Here is a 24,576-nt window from a genome sequence, read left to right on the forward strand (position 1 = left end):
ATGGAACCCCCTCAGATCCTTCGTTAATGTAAAAACACTGATTCCAGCAGCTTTAGAGCAGATTAAAACCAAACACGCTACGTAGTCGGTGTGCCTTCAGGTTAATCTGGAGTGCCAGAAACAACCTCTGCTGCTCTCTGACTCCATAATCACATGTGACAAGACCCGACAGGAGCACCGGCAAGACTGATGTGAGGATTAGAGGATGTGAGCTGCAGGATGGAGGCTTCAGCTGCCACGGAAACGACGATGAAAAACCACCGACAGCACCTCAGCATCTCCAGCGCTTCTCACTGGGTCGGCCAGAATCTCAAACCCAGTTAAAGTTTTGTTTTGCCTAAGTTTTGTTGTCCAACGCTGGTTCATTTTGATGCACCGAACTCAAACCTTTTGGCATCTTTATCCTGCATTTCTACACACGTTACAACATGAAGGACCTCCTGTATCCTGCAAGAAAGTCTTCTCCCGAGACACAGAACAACAAAAACAAGACAAAGAACAACAGAAGGGAGAAAAAACAGCCACAAAGAAACACAAAATAACATAAAGGAGACAGAAAACAAAGCAAATGAGACACTAAATGACACAAAAACAAGAAAAACAGAAGAAAAGATGACAAAAAAACAAGACAAAAAATGAACACAAGTAATAAACCTGGAACTGCACATGGTAATATTACACCTGCAGGAGAACGTTTCTGCAGCTTCCACTGCAAACACACCATCAAACTGTCCTTCTGTTGGTATAATTATTGAAGAAACACTAAGTTTTACCTTCATACTGTGAATATTTTCAGCCTGATATGTTTCATTTCCACACACATGACGACATAAACGACCAAAGTCCACCTGCAGGAGAACGTTTCTGCCGCTTCCACTGCAAACATACGATCAGACTGTCCTCTTTTTAGTGACAGGTTTTAGCTTCATATTGTGTTTATTTTCAGTCTGATATGTTGCACTTTCATGCACGACAAAAACTGTAATATTAAACCTGCAGGAGAACATTTCTGCCGCTTCTAATTTATTCTACAGCAAATAAACAAACAAACTGTCCTCTTTTTGGTGTATTTATTGAAGCTACACTAAGTTTTACCTTCATACTGTGAATATTTTTAGCCTGATGTTTCATTTCCACACACATGACGACATAAACGGCCAAATTAAACCTGCAGGAGAACGTTTCTGCAGCTTCCACTGCAAACATACGATCAAACTGTCCTCTTTTCAGTGTATTTGACAGGTTTTACCTCCATACTGTGATTGTTTTCAGCCTGACAGGTTGCATTTCCATGCACATGACAACACAAAACACCAAATTATGCATGCAGGACAACATTTCTGCAGCTTCTAACTTCCTTCTTTGCAAACAAACTGTCAAACTGTCCTCTTTCCAGTATATTTGACAGCTTTTTACCTCCACACTGTCATTACTTTCAGCCTGACACACTAAACTTCCATGCACACGACCACACAACAGATCAAACTTCACCTGCAGGAGAACATTTCTGCAGCCTCTGACTTCCTGCATTGAAGCTGCAGCTCGTCGCCTCTGTTTGCTCTGATTAGTATTCTGCTTTCATGCTGAACTCAGGTTTTAAAGTCTGATTGCTCGCTCTCTGCCTGCAGCGACCTTGAGCCCCTGGAAGGAGGGTCATGAATAACAACCCGGCGGTCGGCGGCTCGGCTCTCGTACAAGCCGAGGTCGCTGGAGAGCAGCGCTCCGCTCCGTCCTCCATCCATCTCAGGCCGCGGTCCGGCCGTTTTCTGGGAAACCTTTTGTACGTGCGACTGTGGTTTTTTACACTGCCGCTCATTTACATTCACTGTACGACGCACGTTTCCCTTCAAAGCGGTGGAAAGTAGGCCATTAGTCTGCGGTCTGCCTCCGTCTTCACCCTCCATGTTTCCTGGAATCTTTATCTCACCACATTCCTCTTTCTTCCTCGTCTCCGTCGACGCCTTGGGTTCAACTCTGTCCCTCCTATCATCCATAATCCATCACAAAAACCTACAAAAAAGCACATTTCTGTTCTATTCAGGCTGCTCTTCCTCCCCATGGCAGCTTTTAATGGGATTTTCAGGCCCCATTTAACCGTCTTAAGGACAAAAAGCCGAGTTTGAAGTGAATCTGTTGTTAAAGAGCACTTTGCTAACGAACCGTGCAGATATTATCGTTGTTTCGTTAACAAATGTCGATTATTCAGCCGTCCAACAACAACACAGGAAGTGAGGACGGAAAAGGAGCAGCTTCGGTTTAGACGATCTGCAGAAAATGCACTGAAAAGGCGACAGAAATCTGAACAATTCTCCCCCTTGACTCTCTAAAAATGAGCTGATTTTATATCTAAAGAATCCTAAAGATTTTTACTAAAGTCGTGTAAAGTTCTACCTTCATCCTGTGAATATTTCCAGAGTTCCAGGTCCTTCAAGTCCACAGAAGTGGGTCCAGATTTATCACTTTTAATGAACTTTTTTAATTCAATTCTAATTCTCAGAACTTCATTACATCCGTCCATCCACAAAACAACCACAAAATATGACACAAAATGACCAAAATTCAACATAAAATTACCAAATGTGACACAAAATGATCTAAATGTGACAGAAAACAACCAAAATTTGAGGCAAAACGACCAAAAGTGATTCAAAATGATCACAGAATGATGCAAAACAACCACAATACCATAAGAAACGACCAAAATTCAACGTAAAATGACCAAAAGCAACACAAAATGACAACAAAATGATGTAAAACGACCAAAATACGATACAAAATGACCCAAATGTGATGTGAAATGACCAAAGTTGGATGCAAAATGAGCAGAAGCCATGCAAAATGACCACAAAATGATGCAAAACAACCAAAATATGACACAAAACGGCCAAAATTTGACCAAAAAAAAAAATCACCAAACGTGATAAAAACTTACCCACAAATGATGTAAAACAACTAAATATGACACATAATGACCAAAAATGTGAGAGGAAATGACTGAATGTGATGCAAAAATGACCAAAATTTGATATAAAACAACCCCAATGATGCAAAATGACAAAAATTCAACATAAAATGAGCAAAAGTGATGCAAAATGACCACAAAATGATGCAAAACAACCAAATATGATACAAAACCGCCAAAATTTGACAAAAAAAAATCACCAAACGTGATTCAAAATGACCACAAAATGATGCAAAACAACTAAATATGACACATAATGACCAAAATATTACACAAAATGACCAAAAATGTGAGAGAAAATGACTAAATGTGATGCAAAATAACAAAATATGATTAAAAAACAACCCCAATGATGCAAAATGACAAAAAAGTCAACATAAAATGAGCAAAAGTGATGCAAAAAGACCACAAAATGATGCAAAACAACCAAAATAAGACACAAAACCATCAAAATTTGACATAAAATGAGCAAAAGTGATGCAAAATGGCCACAAAATAATGCAAAACAACAAAAATGACACAAAATGACCAAAATTTGACATAAAATCACCAGACGTGATGCAAAATTGCCCCAAAATGATGCAACACAACTAAATGTGACACACAATGACCAAAATATTACACAAAATGACCAGAAATGTGAGAGGAAATAACTAAACGTGATGCAAAATGACCAAAATATGATATAAAACGACCAAAATATGACGAGTTCTACATACTTCTGAGTTTAAATCTCTCATGCAGCTGTCATGTTTTGCTGCTTTACCACCACTGGACCTGACTTTGCTTAAATAACGTCTACGTGGAGCTTCAGAGTGGGTTTGCTTAAATAACGTCTACGTGGAGCTTCAGAGTGGGTTTGTGTGTCTCTGCTAGAAGAGGGAAGCTGAGGTTTCCTCTCTGCAGGTTGAAACTGAACAAACGTGTCCTCCTGGGGGGGAGGGGGACGTCAGGCTCTTATTTAGAGGCTAATTATGTCCCGACGGTGGATTGATCTCTCAATCCGAGCCTCCTCTCCGCCGCCTCGGAGCTCAGGTCGTTGTTTGGGGTCCCTCGGGGCTAATCTGCTGCCACCAGATGCAGCCGCTCATTAACCTGAAGACGCCCGCTAAAGCCTCGGCGCTGCTGAAAACCTGCACAGATCTGAGCTCTGAAATCACTGCTGAGAGCCTGACAGAGAACCAGAGGCTCTGTCACACTCCAGTCTATAAACTCATGACATACTCACAATATTATCTACAATTAATAGGTGGAAATTTACTATTTAAATGTGTTTGTGTTGGAATAATTAACTCTGCTTCCATCAAACATGTCAATACGAATTACTGCTTTTAAACTTTAATATTTTCACATCATAGATTTGTCTTGTGTCATCAAGAAATAATATATTCTGCCAAAAATACAGGTCGTACTGCAATAAAATGTGTCCATAAAATGCATCTTAATGCTAGAAAATACATCTTAAAACGTATTTTCTGTTGGGAAGTGTTTGTGTTGTATGTACACAAAAATACTGACACTTTACACTGACTGAATACTATAAAACATGTCTAAATACTATAAATTATGTCCATAAAATTCATGTTAATGCTTCAAAACACACTTTAAAACATATTTTATAGTATTAAGATGAAGTTTGTTGTGTATGTAAAATACACATTAATGTAATAAAATACATAAAAGATCTTAACACTATAGAAATACATTTTTGCATCTCTCTTATAGTCTTTAGATGTAATTTTTACTATTAAAACTTATTTTACTGCATTAAGACGCATTTTATTTTGCACGTAAATTACGTCTTAATACGATAAAATATGTCCATAAAATTAATCTTAACATTATAAAATATATCTTAAGACGTACTTTACAGAATTAAGACATATTTTATTGTTTATACATGTTAATAAAATATATCTTAACACGACAGAAATAATGTTTTTGCTCTATTTTACAATGTTAAGATGCATCTTATTGTATTAAGACATATTTTATTGTGTATATAAAATACATCTTAGTATAATAAAATATGATTTGAGACTACAAAATATGTCTCAACACTATAAAATACATGTTACTATTATGAAATATGTCTTAATACTTTAAAATATGCTTTAACAAAATAAAATACGTCTTAAAACATATTTTAATGTGTACATTAAAAACATCTCTATTTTTATTTGATTTCAGACACAGCCGGTTTTTACCCCCTTTTGGGGAGATGACCCTCCCTCCCGTCTCCCCCCTACATTCCTCCCTCACACCTAACAACTTCCTGTTTTCAGAATAAAAGCCTCCGTACAAAAGAGGACAGAATAATGGCTGCAGGTTTTTGTCTCCCCCATTCACACCTCTCAGAGCCAAGTCTAATCCAGAGCCTCCCCTGCTGTCCTCACCCCCTACTCACCCTCTCCTCACCCCCTCACCCCCGGCCCACCCGGGTGTCTGAGAGGAATAAATGAGTTCATTCATTCAGCAGCTTTACCCCAGAATCAACAACATGAAGGAAGCTGCAGCAGAAAGCACCAAAGTTTGATGCAAAACGACCACAAAATGAAGCAAAATGACTAAAATATGATACAAAACAATCACAAATTACACAAAACAACCAAAGTTTGATGCAAAACAACCACAAAATGAAGCAAAATGACTAAAATATGATACAAAACAATCACAAATTACACAAAACAACCAAAGTTTGATGCAAAACGACCACAAAATGAAGCAAAATGACTAAAATATGATACAAAACAATCACAAATTACACAAAACAACCAAAGTTTGATGCAAAACGACCACAAAATGAATCAAAACAACTAAAATATGACACAAATTATCAAAATGTTACACAAAATAACCAAAATGTTAGAGAAAATAAATAAATATGATACAAACTATCAAAAATTACACAAAATGACAAAAGTTTGATGCAAAGTGAGCACAACATCATGTAAAACAACCAAAATATGATACAATACTAAAAAAATGTTTCACAGAATGACTAAAATATGTGAAAAAAAGGATTAAATGTGACGCAAAATGACCACAAAATGATACAAAACAAGTAAATGTTCCACAAAATCACCAAAACGTGAGAGAAAACAACCAACAATTGACGAGAAATAACCAAAAGTGATGCAAAATGATGCCAAAAAGATTCAAACCAACTAAAATATGATACAAAACAATCAAAATATTACACAAAATAATCAAAGTTTGATGCAAAATGGCCACATAATGAAGCAAAAAACTAAAATATGATACAAAATGACCAAAATGTGAGAGAAAATGACCAAAAAATGACTCAAAGTGAACACAAAATGATGCTAAACAACTAAAAGTGACACAAAACGACCAGCATATGATAGAAAATAACCAAAGCTTGATGCAAAATGACCAAAAATGATGCAAAATGACGACAAAAGAGTAAAACAGATTTGTGTCACATTTGGTTGCAAAACAACCAAATGTGACACAAAAATGACCAAAATTTGAAGCAAAATGACCAAAAGTGGAGCAAAATGACCATAAAATCCTGCAAAACAACCACAGTATTATGCAAAATGACCAAAAGTGACAGAAAACCACCAAAATTTGAGGCAGAACGACCAAAGTTTGAAGCAAAATGACCAAAAGTGATTCAAAAGTCCCACAAAATGGTGCAAAACCAACACGATTTCATCCACTCCTGCTGTCTCTGAGCTCTAAAAACTGATTTTTAAAAACTTATTTCCTGTAAAAAAAAAACCTCAACACTTGAGCTCTCCTCTCTGCTGCGTCTGACTTCTGTCTGACAGCAGCTTCCTCTGACATCGTTCTGCTCTGACGTCCACCAGCGTCCTAATGAGGAAGACTCTGTCGGAGTTTAAGGAGAGAAACTGAAGCTGGATCAGCTGAGTCACAAACAGAAATAAAAGCACGAGACAAACAGTCGGACTGTAAACACACTGAATGATTCACGTCTCTGTGGTTTGGTAATAATGAGGACAATAAACAGAGAATCTGGAGGTTAGTAAACAAACTAATTAGTGGTTTACCGCATCTTTTATCCTCTGATTACAGACACAATACTTTAATGTTATTTCTGTGAAATACTGAGTCATGTAGGATGACTTTTGAGCCGTTTTGAACATTTCTTTTTGTCAGATTTTGAGTCATTTTGGGTTATTATAGAGACATTTTGAGTCCTGTACGTCAGATTTTAAACAGGTTTTGACTCATTTTGGACATTGTTCTGAGTCATAGAAGATTTTTTTGTCATTTTTGTAAAGTTCTGTGTCATTTTGGTAAATATCTGAGTCATTATCAGATTTTAAGTAATTTCTGACTAATTTTATGTAATCTTGGAGAGTTTTGGACTCACTTTTATAAACTTCTGAGCTATTTTGGACCATTTTTTGACCATTTTGAAGAATATCCGAGTCATTTTTTAAATATATTTTAGGTCATTTTTGAACATTTTGAGTTCTTTTGGATAATTTTGGTCATTCTTGGCAATTTCTGAGTCATTCTGGAAACGTTTAGAGTCATTTAAAAGAGTTTTAAGCTGTTTTTTGTCAGATTTCAAGTGAGTTTAGAATCATTTTGGGGATTTTGTTGATGCAATGGAGACTTTTTTGTCATTTTGGAAACATTTATGTCCAGTTTAAGTAATTTTGGACAATTTTGTGCTTAGAAAGATTTTGAGTCATTTTTTTGTCAGATTTCAAGTCATTTCTGATAAATTGTGAGCAATTTTGGAAATTTTCCGTCATTGTGGACAATTTCTGAGTCAATTTAGACAAGTTCTGAGATTTTTTTCCCCAGTTCTCAGTCATTTTGGACAGTTTTGAATCATTTTGGGGATTTCCTTGAAGCAATAATCTGAGTCAGTTTGAAAACATTTTGGGTCATTTTCGAGAATTTTTGAGCCGCTTATGTCCAATTTTGGACAATTTTAGGTTATTACAGAGAGACTTTGAGTCATTTTTGTCAGATTTTAAGCCCCTTCTAACACAATTTTGATTCATTTTGGAGATGTTCTGTCACTGTGGACATGTTTTGAGTCCCTGTGATGAATATTAATGCCAAAACAATAAACTGTGCAGCTGTATTTTAAACCTTAAACCGGCCTCATCCGTCTCCTGCTTTATCAGACGACAGCTGGAAGACGAATCCCGCGTCTCTGATGATTTACTGTCAAAATTCTAATAAACCAGAAAGAGAAAACAACACAGAGACGAGTCCATCAAACCGGACAGAAGGGAGTTTCCTCGAGCTTTTCATTATCAACTCAACAATGGAGCCAATAAAAGACCCGCAGAGCAAAACACTCATAAATATACGAACGTATGAACGTCTTTGTTCAGCCTCTGTTCAAATAACGTGGAAATTAATTAGTTTTAACAATAAAACTCCAAAGATTTTCTCACTTTTCTGTCTTTTATCACCACAGCAGCAGCATTAGAAGAAAAACCTTTATAAAAAATGGACAGTTTGATAAAAACAGAAGCCCTGCAGCGGTTTATTCTCAGATAATCACAGATTTCACAGAGCCGACCTTTGCCTCGCTTCATTACATTCTGTAGTAATTCGTTAGTTTCAGCTCCCGCTCCGTAAACACACAGAACCCAGACTGGAAATAAGAAGAGATTTATTTAAACGCCCCGTAATGAAGGTCAGCTGAGGGAAAACTGAAGCAAACGTGAGAAAAAGAGGATTTCTGAGAACGTCGTCCTGAATCTAAATCTGCTGAGACGCAAATCTTTGATCTGACAAACTTCATGAAGTCAAACGGCCAGAAAAGAGACAGAAATAACCGCTGGGACGCAAAAATAATGAAAAAAACATCAATGACATCTGAGAGAGCTCACATAAAAAGACAACATCAGTGCTGGAATTCCTCTGAGGATTCTCAGTCCGGACCAATATCACATTCATATTTGGTATTTTTCATTATTATCATATTCATATTTGGACTGTGGAACATGTATGATTGTGTGACGCCACATAGAAGCTTTGTTTTTAGCTGTAAAGAGCTATTTCAGAAATTTTTACATCATTTTGGGAAAGTTTTGGGTCATTTTAGAGAATTTCTGCATCATCTTTGTCAAATTTTAAGTCCTTTTCTTTCTTTTTTTAACAAATTCTGAGTTATTTTGTGCAAGTTTTGGTTTATTTTAGATCATTGTTGAGTCATTTCTGTCAGATTTTTTAGATATTTGAGACATTTTTTATATTTACATTTATAACAATTTTGGAGCCATTCTGTAGAATTTTTGAGTCACTGTGGAAAGTCTGAGTCCTTTAAGGAGATTCTATGATCAAATTTTAAGTCTTTTTATGCAATTTTATTTAGCATGTTTAACATTGGCAAAATTATAAGTAGATTTTGACTGTTCTTGAGTCATTTACAGTTTTGCTTTATTTTGGAGAATTTTTGTGTTATTTGTCAAATTTTAAGTAATTTTGAACTATTTTTGAAGTCATTTTGGAGTTTCTTTTGGTCATTTTAGACAATTTTTGAATAATTTAGTAAAGTTTTGAGTCTACTGTCACAGTGACTAATACTACGCTAACTGCTAGCAGCTAAGACACAAAGATCAACCTGGAACAGAATCTGGAAAATAGCAATTAACTAGAAAATGTCCGAAGAAATGTTGAGCTTTAATGTGCCATATTATTTTTCTATTTTAGGTATGATTTATGTAAGTACATTTATTTTGAAAAAGGTAGCCCGTTTTACAAACACTGATCAATGCACGCCTTGAATTTGAGCTTTTACTTTGAAAGTGTCACAATCAGCCAATCAGCTGTGAGTCACTTGTTGCTTGCTCGTGAATCAGAATGTAGTTGTGAACGATCTGATGTATTTTCATGCCCGTTCTGTGTTTTTTCTACAGATTTATTGACAGGTTAAAGAAACTCACTGTGTCTGCTTTTACAGCTCAGGAATAATAGGAGTCAATGAGAGTTTTGGTCGACACTCTCTGAGCTCTGAGGCGATTCATGAAAAAAAACACAATTCTTACAGCAATGAGCTTCACACTGGGAGGAAAAGGACAAAAATACCGACATTTATATGTAGAAACTGTTCATGTAGAGGAGAAACTGTTAGAAGACGAGCTTGACTGCCCTTTTTGTTCATGTCATATTTGGTCAAAATGTCACTGAAGAAAAAATTCAGAAATTTCAAAAAATTCCTTAACCGACTATGGTGGAACGGTGCAGGATATACCACAGCACAAATGTGGAAAAATGACATTCAAAGTCTTTGTGACCCGTTTAAAACTTCAAATGAAGTTTCTATTGTAAAGTCTTCCAGAGCAACAAGGTTCCAAAGATGGCTCGGTTTGGCAGTTGTCCAATGGACTTCCCATTCATTTCAATGACGACTTTTAAGGCAGTTTTTCACAAATTTTTTAAAACACAAGTCACATCACACCATTCCTGACCGAATCACAGTTTTTGATATGTAATTTGTATGAGTTTTCTTAAAGCTTGGGGAAGAGGTAAGAAGAAGAACAAGTGCTTCAATGATTATACGAGACTTAACAACGCTTAAAGATCTGAACCTTAAAGATCTGCAGGAGACAAACTGAGCAATCCATATCGTTCAGCATCGACCCAAAACAACCCCAACATCAACCAGACAACAGTTTCCTAATAAAACACAACACCTGATGCTATGTCCTGTCAACCACCAGCGTCTTACCTTTCATACTCCAGGTTGTCGTGGTCGCAGCGGGCGTCCTTGTGCTTCTCCCAGTCCTTCCCGTGGCGACACGTCGTCAGCGATACGATGTCCTTCCCGTTGTGGATGTGATGCAGGGCGTTCCTGGTGTCCGAGCCGATGCCCGTCAGGTAGCGCTTCCCTTTGAACATCAGCAGGTACTTCCGTCTGGGTGGGACGGTGTTCCGGACCAGCCAGCCTCGCTCGCCACCCTTCTGGGGGTGGTCCTTGGAGAAGAGCGGGATGGAGACGTCGAAGCCCGGCCGGAAGTGCTCCGTGTTCAGGCTGGCTTTGGCGAGGATGGCCTGGCCAATGTTGAAGCCCAGGTCCTCCGTGTAGTTGGGCCACGTTCCCGAGTACAGGTTGAAGATCAGATGGTTCCGCCCATCGTTCCAGAGCGGGTAGCCGCGGATTCGCTCGTCCACGTTGGGCACAAACTGTCCTGACAGCTGGTCCCGGTCCAAAGTGTCGATGCCGAGCACGAACAGGCAGGCCTCCCGGGGGTCCGAGGTGAAGTACCGCGACTCGCCGATGGACGTCAGGATCTTCCTGTAGCTCTCTGAGACCCGGTCGTTCTTCTCCGACGGGTAAATGTAAACTCGGAATCCCTCCCGGCCTCGGCGCCGACACCGGGAGAAGTCGAAGCAGGTCTCCATGCGGCAGCGGCTGTCCTTATAGATGGCTGACCAGGCCTGGCGGCGCTGGCGGGGCGACTCGGCCGTCCCCGGGTCCGTCTGCAGCTCGTCAAGGTGGGCATAGCGGGGCAGAAAGGCCCGGTCGGTCCAGTTGGGCCACGGCCGGACCACCTCGGCCCGCTGGCGGCTCAGCAGCCGCAGCAGGCGTAGCTGGACTCCCCCGCCCCAGTAGAAGAGCAGCAGCCAGCAGCTCGCACACAGACCCAGCAGGACATACTTCTTCCGGGCCTGCATGGGTCCGTTGCTGTCTCTGGTTCCGCTCGGTCCGGCTCTGCTTCCTCCTGCTTCCCCTCAGCTCCGGAGCCTCACAGGGGTCCGACTGATTCGTGACGTCTAACAAGGAGCTTCTAGAGGAGGACGATGTGTTGACGAGGACATGGTTCTGATCCGACGGACTCTCAGTCTGTATTCTCCATCTGCTCTCAGAACTGTCTGATCCGTCGCTGCTGCTGGTTCTTCTGGGTTCCGGCCCGGCTGGCAGTGATGGAGGCAGAGTCTTGCCTCATGGTGCCTGGTTCCGTCTGCAGAACCCGTCCTGAGGAGAACCAGACAGACAACAATCAATCACAGCCTTTATGTTGGTTTCTACTGAAATAAGATCAAGAATTCTGCAGATTTCTCGGATAAATTCCGTGACGTCAGACATTAACTTTGTGTTCAGCTTTAAAGAACCATTCTGGGAAAGTTTTGGGTCATTTTAAAGAATTATGAAAAACAAGTTTTCAGTCATTTTTATGAAGGTTCAAGTAATTTCAGAGATCTGGATTTGTTTTTCTAAAAGGTTGAGTCATTTTGGACAATCTTTGAGCTGTATTTGTTAAATTTGAAGTCAATTTCCCAGTTTTAAGCCTTTTTGGACCATTTTTGAGTAATTTTGAGAATTTTTTAGTCGTTTGGTCATTTTGGACATTTCTTGTGTCATTTTTTGGGCATTCTTTAAGCCATTTTGTCCAATTTAAAGTCATTTTGGACCATTTCTGAGATATTTTGTCCAATGTCAAGTTGTATCGGACCATTTTTGATTGTTTTAGGTAATTTTGGACATTTTTTGTATAATTTTTTGTCATTTTTGGGCAATTCTTGAGCTATTTTGTCCAATTGAAAGTCATATTGGACAATTCCTTTCACATTGAGGCTACTTTGGACATTTCTTCTGCCATTTTTGAAAGTTTTTGGAGTCATTTTGTCCAATTTAAAGTAATTTTGGACAATTTTTGAGTCATTTTGTCTCATTTAAAATCATGTTGAATCTTTTTTTATTCATAGTCTTCACATTGAGGTCGTTATGGACAATTTTTGAGTCATTTTTGGACATTCTTTGAGACATTTTGTCCAGTTTAAAGTCATTTTTGAAGCATTTCTGAATCATTTTGTCCAATTTCAAGTTGTATTGGACCATTTTTGAGCAATTCTCTTCACATTTTAGGTCATTTTGAACATGTCTTGTGTAGTTTTTTGTCATTTTTGGACAATTTTAGAGCCATTTGGTCCAATTTAAAGTCTAATTGGACAATCTATTTCACACTGAAGTCATTTTGGACATTTCTTGTGTCATTTGTGGACATATTTTGAGTCATTTTGTAAAATTTTAAGTCAGATTGGACAATTTTTGAGTCAATCTTTTCACATTAAGGACATTTTTGACAATTCTTGAGTCATTTTGTGGAATTCAGAGTCATACTGGACTGTTTTTGAGTCATTCTTTTCACATTTGAGCTCATTTTGGACATTTCTTGTGTAATTTTTTGTCATTTTTGGACAATTTTGGAGCCATTTGGTCCAATTTAAAGTCATATTGGACAATACTTTTCACATTGAAGTAATTTTGGACATATTTTGAGTCATTTTGTCGAATTTAAAGTCAGTTTGGATCATTTTTGAGTCATTTTGTCCAATTCAAAGTCATACTGGACTGTTTTTGAGTCATTCTTTTCACACGTGAGCTCATTTTGGACATTTCTTGTGCAATGTTTGGACGATTTTCGAGTAATTTTGTTCAATTTACAGTCCATGCAATGCAATTCTATTATTATTCTAAACACAGTTGGTACATGAAAGTTACTTTCTGTGTTGTTCTGCTACAGAGTGAACAGGAAACGTTGTAAACAAGCAGCAGCATCAGTGGAGAATCTGCTGCTTCACCAGATGCTGTCAACACATTTCACGGCTCCACGGATACGAAGCTTCACGTGGATCGCTTCTCATATGGGTTGGACATGAAATCTGCAGCTCTGATCACTTCTAATACTCGCTAATAATCAGGCAGCTGCTTCTGTCTCAGAGAAAACAGGAAATAAACTCAGCAACGTGTCAGAAAGGCAACCAGCCGTGATGAGAAACATCAGAAGCAGATGATCGTCACCGACAAACCCATCCACAGGAAAAACAAATAAATATTTACAGCGTGAACAGGAAGCAGCAGAGATTTTACTCAGATATGACTGCTAGTGTTTATAGGAAACACACAGCATCAATGCTAACGATGGAAAATGTCAATTATTCATGAAAAAGATGGTTTATGTCAGGTAAAACCTGCCAACTATCAGGACAAATTTTCCTTTTCAGAGCTGCATGACAACAAACGCCGTCTTTAAATGAAGTTTTTAAAGTTTGGAGTCATTTCAGATCATTCGAGTCATTTCTGTCAAACAGCTGGAAAAACCGGAAGCGAATTTCTGTCAAATGCTACGTATTTTGCATGATTTTTAAGTCATATCTCGATCATTTTGAAATCATTTTGGAGAATTTACAAGTCACTTTTTCTCACTTAAAATTATTTTGGACAATTTTTGAGTAATATTTTCCACATTTTTGAGTCATTTTGTCCAATTTAAAATCACGTTGGACCATTTATGTGTCATTCCCTGTACATCTGAGGTCATTTTGGTCATTTTTTTTGTAAGAATGAAATTACATTTTTGAGCCCATTTTGTCATTTTTATGTCATATAGAACTTCTGTCATTTTTGGCAATATTTAAGTCAATTTTGGACGATTTCTTTTTCATTTTGGGGAATTTCTGTGTCACTTTATAAAAGCTTGGAGCCTTTTTGGAAAATATTTGGTTCATTTTTGTGAAAATTGAAGTCAGTTCAGACTAATTTCAAGCCATTTGTGAGTCACAAGCCATTTTGGACGAGCTGTGAACCATTTTTTGAGAATTTTTGAGTCATTTTAGAAATTTTTTGAGTCATTTTTCACAAATACATTGAAAGTTTTGATTGTTCATTAGATTTTAAGTCATTTTTGGACAATTTTGTGAAATTTTTTGAGAATTTGTCAGTCACTTTGAATAAGGTTTGAATCTTTTTGGATAATTTTTGACTCACTTTGTCAAATCTTAAGTCATTTCTGACCATTCTGAGACATTTTTGGTCATTTGTGAGTCAATTTGTCCCAATTGAAGCCACATCAGACAGTTTTTGAGTCATTCTTGTCACATTTTAGGTCATTTTGGACATTTCCTCTGAAAAATCTGGAACATTTTTGAGCCTATTTGGTCACATTTTATGTCAAGAATTTTTTCTGTTATGTTTGTCAATAATTAGGTAATTTTTGGACAATTTGTTATTCATTTTGGAGAATTTTTGTGGACTTTGTAAAAGGTTTGAGTCATTTTTGGAAAATTATTAGGTGGATTTTGTGAAAACTGAAGTAATTTTGAACACATTCCAGCCATTTATGAGAAATTTTGGAACATTTATGAGCCATGTTTGTCAGATTTTAAGTTATTTTGGACAGTTTGTGAGACATTTTGGAGAATTTTGCTGTCACTGGAAAATTTTGGGACATTTTTGTGTTTCTTTTGTCATATTTGAGATCAATTTGGAGCATTTTGACTCATTCTGGACAAATTTTAAATCATTTCTGTTATTTTTTGCCATATAGGACATAGTTTGTGTCATTTTTGTTTATATTTAAGTGTTTTTTTTAGACTATTATTCATTTTGGAGAATTTGTGTCAGATTGTAAAAGGTTGGAGTTCTTTTGGAAATTTTTTGGGTCATTTTTGTGAAAATGTAAGTCATTTTGGAACTTTTATGAGCCATGTTTGTCAGATTTTATGTTATTTTGGAGAAATCTGAGTCATTTTGGATGATTTTTGGAGTGATTTCGGTCAGAACTGAGAAATTTTGGAACATTTATGAGCCGTGTTTGTCAGATTTTAAGTTATTTTGGACAGTTTGTGAGACATTTTGGAGAATTTTGTTGTCACTGGAAAATTTTGGAACATTTTTGTGTTTCTTTTGTCATATTTTAGATCAATTTGGAGCATTTTGACTCATTCTGGACAAATTTTAAATCATTTCTGTCATTTTTTTGCCATATAAGACATAGATTATGTCATTTTTGTTAATATTTAAGTGTTTTTTAGACATTTTAGACCATGTTTGTCAGATTTTATGTTATTTTGGATGATTTTTGAAGGGATTTCTGTCAGATTGGAGTCATTTTGGACGGCGTTTGGAGTCACTGGGGATGCTTCTTGTCGTCGTGGACAGTCCTTCAGGGCATAATGTTGATATTTACAGTCTGAACTGGCAGCAGCAGAGATCTTATCAGGCTCTTCAGGCTGCACTTAAACTGATCCAGATACAGCTGAAGTGCAGCGAAGGAGAAAATGAGAGCGAACGTTGAGCATCTGAAACTGAAAACTGAGTCACTGCGCTCCTCTGAATCGTCTCTTCACCTTGGAGTCTCTGAGGCCTTTTCTTTTTTTCAGAACTCAAGGTTTTTCTGCCAAACGCCGTCCTCATAAGTCGTACAGTGGAGGTCTGTGAGCAGAAACACGCCTCACAGTGAAGGACAGTGTTCCTGCTGCCAGCCGACACACAAAGGCAGCTTTCAGGCCTCACCTGGCTTCTCTCTTTACCTTCATTCACTTCATTCCTGCTGCTGCCGTAAAACCAACAGCAGCTCAACATGTGGGTAAACAAGGCGGCCTCTGATTCCTCAACAGCACAGAGGAAACACACATTTACGTGCTTCAACTGCTCCAACGGACAAACATACCTCAAAAATGAACCGGTGTGTGTTTTACGGGATGGAAATCAGCCTTTTCTGCAGCCTCGAATGTAATAAGTACAAAAAATTTAGTTTTCTCCAACTGTGAATTGTGCTTCTTCAGTTTTTGAGTCACGCTTCAGGTCAATTTGGACATTCCTTGTGTCATTCTGGACAAACAGTGAGTCATTTCGCCCAGTTTAAAGTCATACTGGACACTTTTTGAGTCATTCTCTTGACATTTGAGGTCATTTCGGACATTTCTTGTGTCATTTTGGACCATTTTTGAGTCATTTTGACCAATTTAAAATCATATTGGACCATTTTTGAGTCATTTTGTTCCATTTAAAGTCATACTGGACAATGTTTAAGTCATTCTCTTGCCAGTTGAGATCATTTTGGACATTTATTGCATAATTTTGGACAGTTTTGGAGTCATTTTGTCCAGGGTTCAAGTCATACTGGACCATTTTGTGTCATTTTGTCCAATTTAAAGTCATATTGGACAATTTGAGTCATTCTCTTGACATCTGAAGTCATTTGGAGCATTTCTTGTGTCATTTTGGACAAACTGTGAGTCATTTTGTCCAGTTTAAAGTCATACTGGCCCATTTTGGAGTCATTCTCTTCACATTTGAGGTCATTTGGGGCACTTCTTTAATCATTTTTGGACATTTTTTGAGCCACTTTGTCCAGTTTAAAGCCATACTGAAGCAGGCATTCATTCTTCAGCCAAGTCTGAGGTTCTGCAGTAAAACCAACAGCAGCTCAACCTTTGGGTAAACAAGGCGTCCACTGATTTATCAAACTGAAGAGCAGAAAAGAACCTCACATTTATGTGGTTCAACTGCTCCAACGGACAAACATACCTCAAAAATGAACCGGTGTGTGTTTTACCGGATGGAAATCAGCCTTTTCTGCAGCCTCTAATGTAATAAGTACAAAAAAATTTAGTTTTCTCAAACTGTGAATTGTGCTTCTTCAGTTTTTGAGTCACGCTTCAGGTCAATTTGGACATTCCTTGTGTCATTTTGGACAAACAGTGAGTCATTTCGCCCAGTTTAAAGTCATACTGGACACTTTTTGAGTCATTCTCTTGACATTTGAGGTCATTTTGGACATTTCTTGTGTCATTTTGGACCATTTTTGAGTCATTTTGACCAATTTAAAATCATATTGGACCATTTTTGAGTCATTTTGTTCCATTTAAAGTCATACTGGACAATGTTTAAGTCATTCTCTTGCCAGTTGAGATCATTTTGGACATTTATTGCATAATTTTGGACAGTTTTGGAGTCATTTTGTCCAGGGTTCAAGTCATACTGGACCATTTTGTGTCATTTTGTCCAATTTAAAGTCATATTGGACAATTTGAGTCATTCTCTTGACATCTGAAGTCATTTGGAGCATTTCTTGTGTCATTTTGGACAAACTGTGAGTCATTTTGTCCAGTTTAAAGTCATACTGGCCCATTTTGGAGTCATTCTCTTCACATTTGAGGTCATTTGGGGCACTTCTTTAATCATTTTTGGACATTTTTTGAGCCACTTTGTCCAGTTTAAAGCCATACTGAAGCAGGCATTCATTCTTCAGCCAAGTCTGAGGTTCTGCAGTAAAACCAACAGCAGCTCAACCTTTGGGTAAACAAGGCGTCCACTGATTTATCAAACTGAAGAGCAGAAAAGAACCTCACATTTATGTGGTTCAACTGCTCTAACGGACAAGCATACCAATAAAATGAATCAGTGTGTGTGTTTTACTGGATGGAAACTTTTACAGGAATCAGCCTTTTCTGCAGTTTCTGGTTTAATGAGTTCAAGTATTTTAGTTTATTCGATGCAACAAATGCGTGATCATGAAGTGTGTTCAGAGTTTAACATGTTAACACAAAAAGTTCATTTTCAAGTGTCCACGTTTTGAGGTATCTGCCGTTTTTTAGCAGCTTGTGATGTAAAAAGTTCTGGAATTTTACAGTTTTCTCTCATTCTGAAGTTGAGATGTGTCTGTGTAACAAACACATGATGGCAGATCTGCAAAGGTTTTGGTGTTTACCTTTCAAGACAGTTTCCACGTTAAAGGCATTATGGAGGATGTTTTTGTTGTTTAATTTGTCTGATTCACATAAAATGAATATACTGACCTTTAGTGGACTTGTATGCATGGTTTCTAAAAGAATAAAAAATTTAAAAAAATAACTGTGGACATGGCAGGACCTGAAAAACATCAGCCAATCAACGCGCTCGGACCGAGGCGTTTGGTTTGCTCCCTTTCCTGTCAATCAAAAATCTTCCGGCTCAGGCCTAGTTACGTAGATTACGTACGCCTTGGACTTACGTGTTTTCTGTATGTGTTGCTTTGGTATAGCTTCGTAGTTAGCTGGCGACTTGTTTTGCTCATCTTTTTTTACATAATGGCAGATAAAGATCCGGGGGGACCCAGCCGGAAAAGACAACTTCACGAGTCCTACGCAAGTTTCTGGAGGGGGGCATTTCTTCGTAAATGTTAAGAGGGGGGAGGTTAGAGGGGGGTGAGGGAGAGGTTGTATGTGCGCATGCTACGTTCAAAGTCGTAGGAAATTAAATCTCCTCTAATGCCTTTAAGACAGAAAGATCAACTCAAAGTCTTTGGGGGCTTTTTTTGAAGAATTTTTGAGTAATCCTGGTCTCATTTAAAGTTATGCTGTACTTTTTCTTATTTTTTCTAATTTTAGAAAAACTTCAGATAAATTTTTGAATATTTTGAGTAATTTTAAACCATTTTAAATTCATTTTTTGTGTATTTTAGATATTTTGGACATTTTTTGTGTCATTTTTGCCGATATTTAGGTCATTTTTAATCATTTTGCAATCATTTTGGAGAATTTGTGAGTCACTTTGGCAAAATATTTGAATATTTTTGGACAATTTTGGAGTAGTTATGTAATTTTGTTATTTTGGACAACTTTTGGGTCGTTTTTGTGAAATTTTAGGTCATTTTGGAGAATTTTTTGAGCAATCATTTCAGGTTTTGACTCATTTTGGACATTTTTGTGTCATTTTTGAAGAATTTTTGAGTAATCCTGACCTCAGTCAAATTTATTTTGAAAAAATTGAGTCTTTTTTTGTTGCTGTTGTTGACGAACTTTTGGGCAAATTTTGTAAAATGCAACAAATGCATGATGACAGATGTGTTCAGATTTAAAGATAGTTTGCACGTTAATATAAAAAGGTTTTTTTTGTTTTATTTTAGCAGCGTAGCACCACAATGCGTGTCCCTGAACCCCTCACAGTAGCCATGCGTATCCTTGAACGCCTCACAGCAGCCATACATGTACATGAACGCCTCACAGCTGCCTTGCTTGTCCCTGAACGCCTCACAGCAGCCATGCATGTACATGAACACAGCACAGCAATCATACGTGTCCCTGAACGCCTCACAGCAGCCATGCATCTACATGAACGCATCACAGCTGCCTTGTTTGTCCCTGAACGCCTCACAGTAACCATACAAGTCCCCTGAATGCCTCACAACAGCCATGCATGTACATGAACGCATCACAGCTGCCATGCGTGTCCTCGAATGCCACACAACAGCCATATGTGTCCCTGAAGGCCTCACAGCAGTCACACGTGTCTCTGAATGGTGTCTCCGAACGCCTCAGAGCAGCCATGTGTGTCCCTGAACACCACACAGCGGCCATATGTGTCCCTGAAGGCCACATAGGAGCCAAACGTGTCCCTGAACGCCTCAGAGCAGCCATGTGTGTCCCTGAACACCACACAACGGCCATATGTGTCCCTGAAGGCCACACAGGAGCCAAACGTGTCCCTGAACGCCTGACAGCAGCTCTGGATAATTGAGGTCGGCTAATCCTCCGGTGCAGATGTTGTTGGGAGGTTTTTGGCTCCTTCCTCGGTTCTTCTTCTTCTCTGGCTCCGGTGCAGCGGCGATCGGTCCGAGCTGAGCAGGAAAAAAGACACTCGGGATCCCATTACATGCTCCTCATCAATAATTCACCGGCTTCTTTAGTTAAGGCATTGATTTTCTCCTTCCCTATTTTTTTTTTCCTGCTTTATGTCCGCTGGCACCGACGTTCGCAATTAGACCTCCGTCTTCCCCAGGATCCTCTGGCTGCTGATTTGTGGTCGTGGGGATAATTGATAGTGATGGCAGCGAGGTGTAATAGAAAAGTGATGGAGAGGATCATTACGGTGATGGTAATGATGATGGGCGTGAAGGATTGATGCCGCCGCCTGATCCAATCTGACGCTGGGCCGTTTGTCCAAGTCGCTGCAGAAATAACAATCCCAGGAGGACAGTTGGGCTGATTTAAGGTCCCCGCGCTACTGTTGGACCAACAATAGAGCTGAATTTAACTGCATCATCTGAAAAAGCTTCGCCTCTATTAAATCCAACTTATCTAATAATCACAGCTGGAATTGATTTCAGCGTCTGAGGCCGGTTGGGAGGAGGATAACCAGTGAGGGAAGCTGCTGGTAGAGAAGTCTTCCTTCATCTCTGCAGCTGTTTCGTTCACCAACGAGCAGCTAAGACGGATGAGTTCGGACACACATGGAAGTGGCTTTAAGTGCCGAGAGTCGCTCTGCCACGAATCAATTACGGATCTTCATGGTTGGCTGGAAAGACGCCAAGAGTCTCATCGAATAAAGAGCCTGAAGGTGGAAGGACGAGTTCAAGGGAAGGTGAAGCTGCAGGAAGATCTACGCTTCCACCTTTTGTTCTCCGTCTACACCTTTCACCCAGTCAGCTGTTTTCCTACTCAACCTTAGTCTTGGCAGCGCAGAATGGTCTGCTGCACATCGCTAAAGGGCTCTGACGTGCTAAAGATGCTAAAGCTAAAGATTCTCTGCAAAATAGTGATGAAGGGAAGCTTGTTTTGGTGGAACAGCTTCATGTCATTTTGCATCTTTTTGTGATATTTTGCAACCTTTGTCATAATTTTTTCCATTTTCCTCGACATTTATTTGTGATGTTTTGTTGTTTTGTGGTAATTTTGTGAGTTTTTGTTAAGATTTTGCATCTTTATATGGTGATTTATCTCCTTCTGTTGTGATATTTTGTCCCTTCTTAGTCATTTTGCATCTATTTGTTATATTTTCCACACATTTTTTAAAACTTTCTTGTGATTTTTCATTGTTTTGCGTGTTTTCTTCGTGATTTTTCACCTTTTTGTCATAATTTCACCCATTTTTGCGGACATTTAGTTGTGATACTTCATCGTTTTGTGGTAATTTTGTTATTTTTGTTGTGATTTTGCATCTTCAAGTGGTGATTTATCTCCTTCAGTCATGCTTTTTTGTCTGTATAGTCATTTTGCATCTTTTTATGGTGAGTTTGCAACTTTTTGTCAAAATATTACCCGTTTTAGTAGTGATTTTTCATATTTTTTGCGTTTAAATGGCGATTTATCTCTTTCAGTTGTCATTTTTTGGCCCTTTTCAGTAATTTTGCATCTTTATGTGGTGATTTTGCATCTTTTTGTGCTAGCTTCGTCCACTTTTGTAGACATTTTGTTGTGATTTTTCATTGTTTTGTGGTAATTCTGTGTGTTTCTGATAAGATTTTGCATCTTTATGTGGTGATTTATCGCATTGATTTGTGATTTTTTTTGTCCCTATGTGGTCATTTTACATCTTTTTGTCATAATTTCGCCCAATTAGTAGACCCTTTGTTGTCATTTTTCATTGTTTTGTGGTAATTTTGTATGTTTTGAATCTTTAGATGATGATTTATCTCTTTCAGTCGTCATTTTTTGTACTGTTTTTAGTCATTTTGCATCTTTAGGTGGTGATTTTGCAACTTTTTGTCATAATTTTGCCAATTTTCATTGACATTTTGTTGTTATTTTTCATTGTTTTGTGGTAATTTTGTGTGTCTTGCATCTTTTTGTGGTGATTTCGCCTCTGTATGATTCTGAGGAGGAAAAGGGGACGTTTTTGTCAGATTTATTCCATCTATCAGCCTACCGTTTGCCCTTTCTACACTGTGTTTATATTAAATTACTGCAATTCCAGCTCAGTTTTCTGTTTTTGCTGCTTTTCTTTTGAAGAAATGACAAAATCTATTAATCTCAGAGCTTCATTCCACAAAATAATTGTGATTTTTGTCAATTTTTTTACAGGAAACTAAGCAGATCTGAGCTTCACACATCTCATTTCCTATAACTTCCTGTAGAATAACGGCTGGAACGGTCAGGAGGTGGTAATGAAAGCAGCTCTGACAACATTAAGTCATTCAGGGAAATGGAATTTGTCGTCTCGCGTCGCCCTGAATTGTGTTTTCGCTCGTTGGGCCGACAGAAAATGAAAACCGACTGAAATGGACGTCGCCTTCTGCAGCAGGAATTTCACTCAATTTGTGTTTCTCTTCCCTCTAAATGGGATATTTTTTTTAGTTTCTGTCTGACAGACCGGCTTCCCTCTGATTTGTCCAATTTGCCGTTTTGTGACTGCGGCAGCTCCGACACTGTGAAAGCTCAGAATGAAATCTGTTAAAGCGTCTCTGGGCGGCAGCAGCATCGTTATTCCGTCTGGAAACTGGAGGAAACTGACGCTGGACGGACCAGAAGTCGACTTTATGAGATTCCTGTTTCCTCCAAATCACACCGTTGGTTAGAAAAGAGAATAAGGAGGCTGCAAGGTGAGGTTAGTTAGTGAATAAAACTGTCTGTCGACTTAATTTGAACTGAAATAAACATCGTTTTGGTCTTTTTTTTTAAGCAAAAACATTACAAATCATCTATAAAAAGCTTCTAAAATGTGAATATTTGACATTTTTCTCAATAAAGTTCATTAAATGTCATAAAATCAACTCATCTCATTAAAAATTCAGTGATTTTCTATAAAAAAAACACTATTACTAGCCTTGATTTAACTAAAAATAAAGATCATCTCGGTCTTTCTTGAAGCAAAAATGTCACAAATACTCTTTTAGTAGCTTCTATATGCGAATATTTGATATTTTTCTCAATAAAGTTCATTAAATGTCATAAAATCAACACTTATCTCATGAAAAAAGTGTCATTGTCCATGAATAAAACGGTTTCTAGCCTTAATCTTAACTAGAAAAAAGGTTTTTTTTAGATCTTTTTGAAGGAAAAACATCACAAATTCTCTTCTAGCAGCTTCTAAAATGTGAATATTTGACATTTTTCTCAATAAACTTCATTAAACATCATAAAATCAACTATTAAGTCAGAACAATAGTGTAATTTTCTAGGATTACAAATGTTTCCAGGCTTAATTTTTACCTCGAATAAAGACTGTTTTGGTCATCTTTAAACAAAAAACATCACAAAATCTCTTCTAGCAGCTTCTAAAATGTGAATATTTTCCATTTTTCTTAGCTTCATGTGACGGTGAACTTGACATCTGTTGGTTTTTTGACAGCTGACTCAATAAAACGGGATGTTCGGTGGATATTCACGGCACCAGTGCAGCGTTCAGGCGCTCTGGTGGCTCCACTTCATGTCAGAAGACGTCTAAACTTATCTTTAAAGGCACATCTGGTCTCTGCTGGCGACACATTAGTTCAGCAAAATGAAGCTTTGTGCAGAAAACACGGATCCTGTGGTGAAGTGAAAGTCTGAGCGGAGCTAAAATTAACTGTGGACTCTGTCATTAGCGACCAGAACGTTCCTGCAGCGCTTCGTTTTCACTCCTGACCTCCTTCCATTGTGATGTTTGAGGTCGTAAAAGACGTAAAATCATCAAAAAAGATGGAAACTTTGAAGAGCAGAGATGATAGTTTCTGCTCCCAAACCATCAAATTCCTCTTTTGACCAAACGCAGGCGGGAAAACGCTGAATGTAGAGTCGAACACATTCTGCAGCGAAGAATGGTCTGCTGCACCTCAATGTTATTCTGCTTTAGAAGAACATGAAGCTTCACCAAGACAAGTGTTGGAAAACTTTGGATGGTTTTTATCCAATTTAGGAATGGTTTGAAATGACTTCTATCAAGTTTTTTTTGGAATTTTGGTCAAGCTTTGAGAAAATGTACATCATACAAAGGTTATTTTGGACAATCTTTGGCTGATTGTGAAAAAAATAGGAGATGTTTTTGACATATTCAAGACATTTTTGACCGTTTCTGAATAATTTTGGACAAACGTTGAGATTTTAGACAGGTTTGAGCCATTTTTAACACAGTTTCCTGTAGTAAACACATTCTGCAGTGTACAATGGTCTGCTGCACCTCAACATTA

At 38.1% G+C, this 24,576-nt stretch overlaps 1 protein-coding gene across 3 annotated transcripts in view; it reads right to left on the minus strand.

Annotated features, from left to right (window-relative positions):
• The window catches only part of ext1c (exostoses (multiple) 1c), a 147,052-nt gene that overhangs the window by 110,728 nt on the left and 11,748 nt on the right, over nt 1–24,576 (minus strand). For all 3 annotated transcript variants that reach the window (XM_022212070.2, XM_051955466.1, XM_051955467.1), the window contains exon 2: nt 10,656–11,903. In XM_022212070.2, the coding sequence (XP_022067762.1) occupies nt 10,656–11,602 (947 nt within the window). In that variant the 5' untranslated portion in view covers nt 11,603–11,903. The remainder of the gene's footprint in view (nt 1–10,655; nt 11,904–24,576) is intronic.

This window comes from Acanthochromis polyacanthus, chromosome 11, assembly GCF_021347895.1.
Source record: "Acanthochromis polyacanthus isolate Apoly-LR-REF ecotype Palm Island chromosome 11, KAUST_Apoly_ChrSc, whole genome shotgun sequence".
Lineage (NCBI taxonomy): Eukaryota > Metazoa > Chordata > Actinopteri > Pomacentridae > Acanthochromis > Acanthochromis polyacanthus.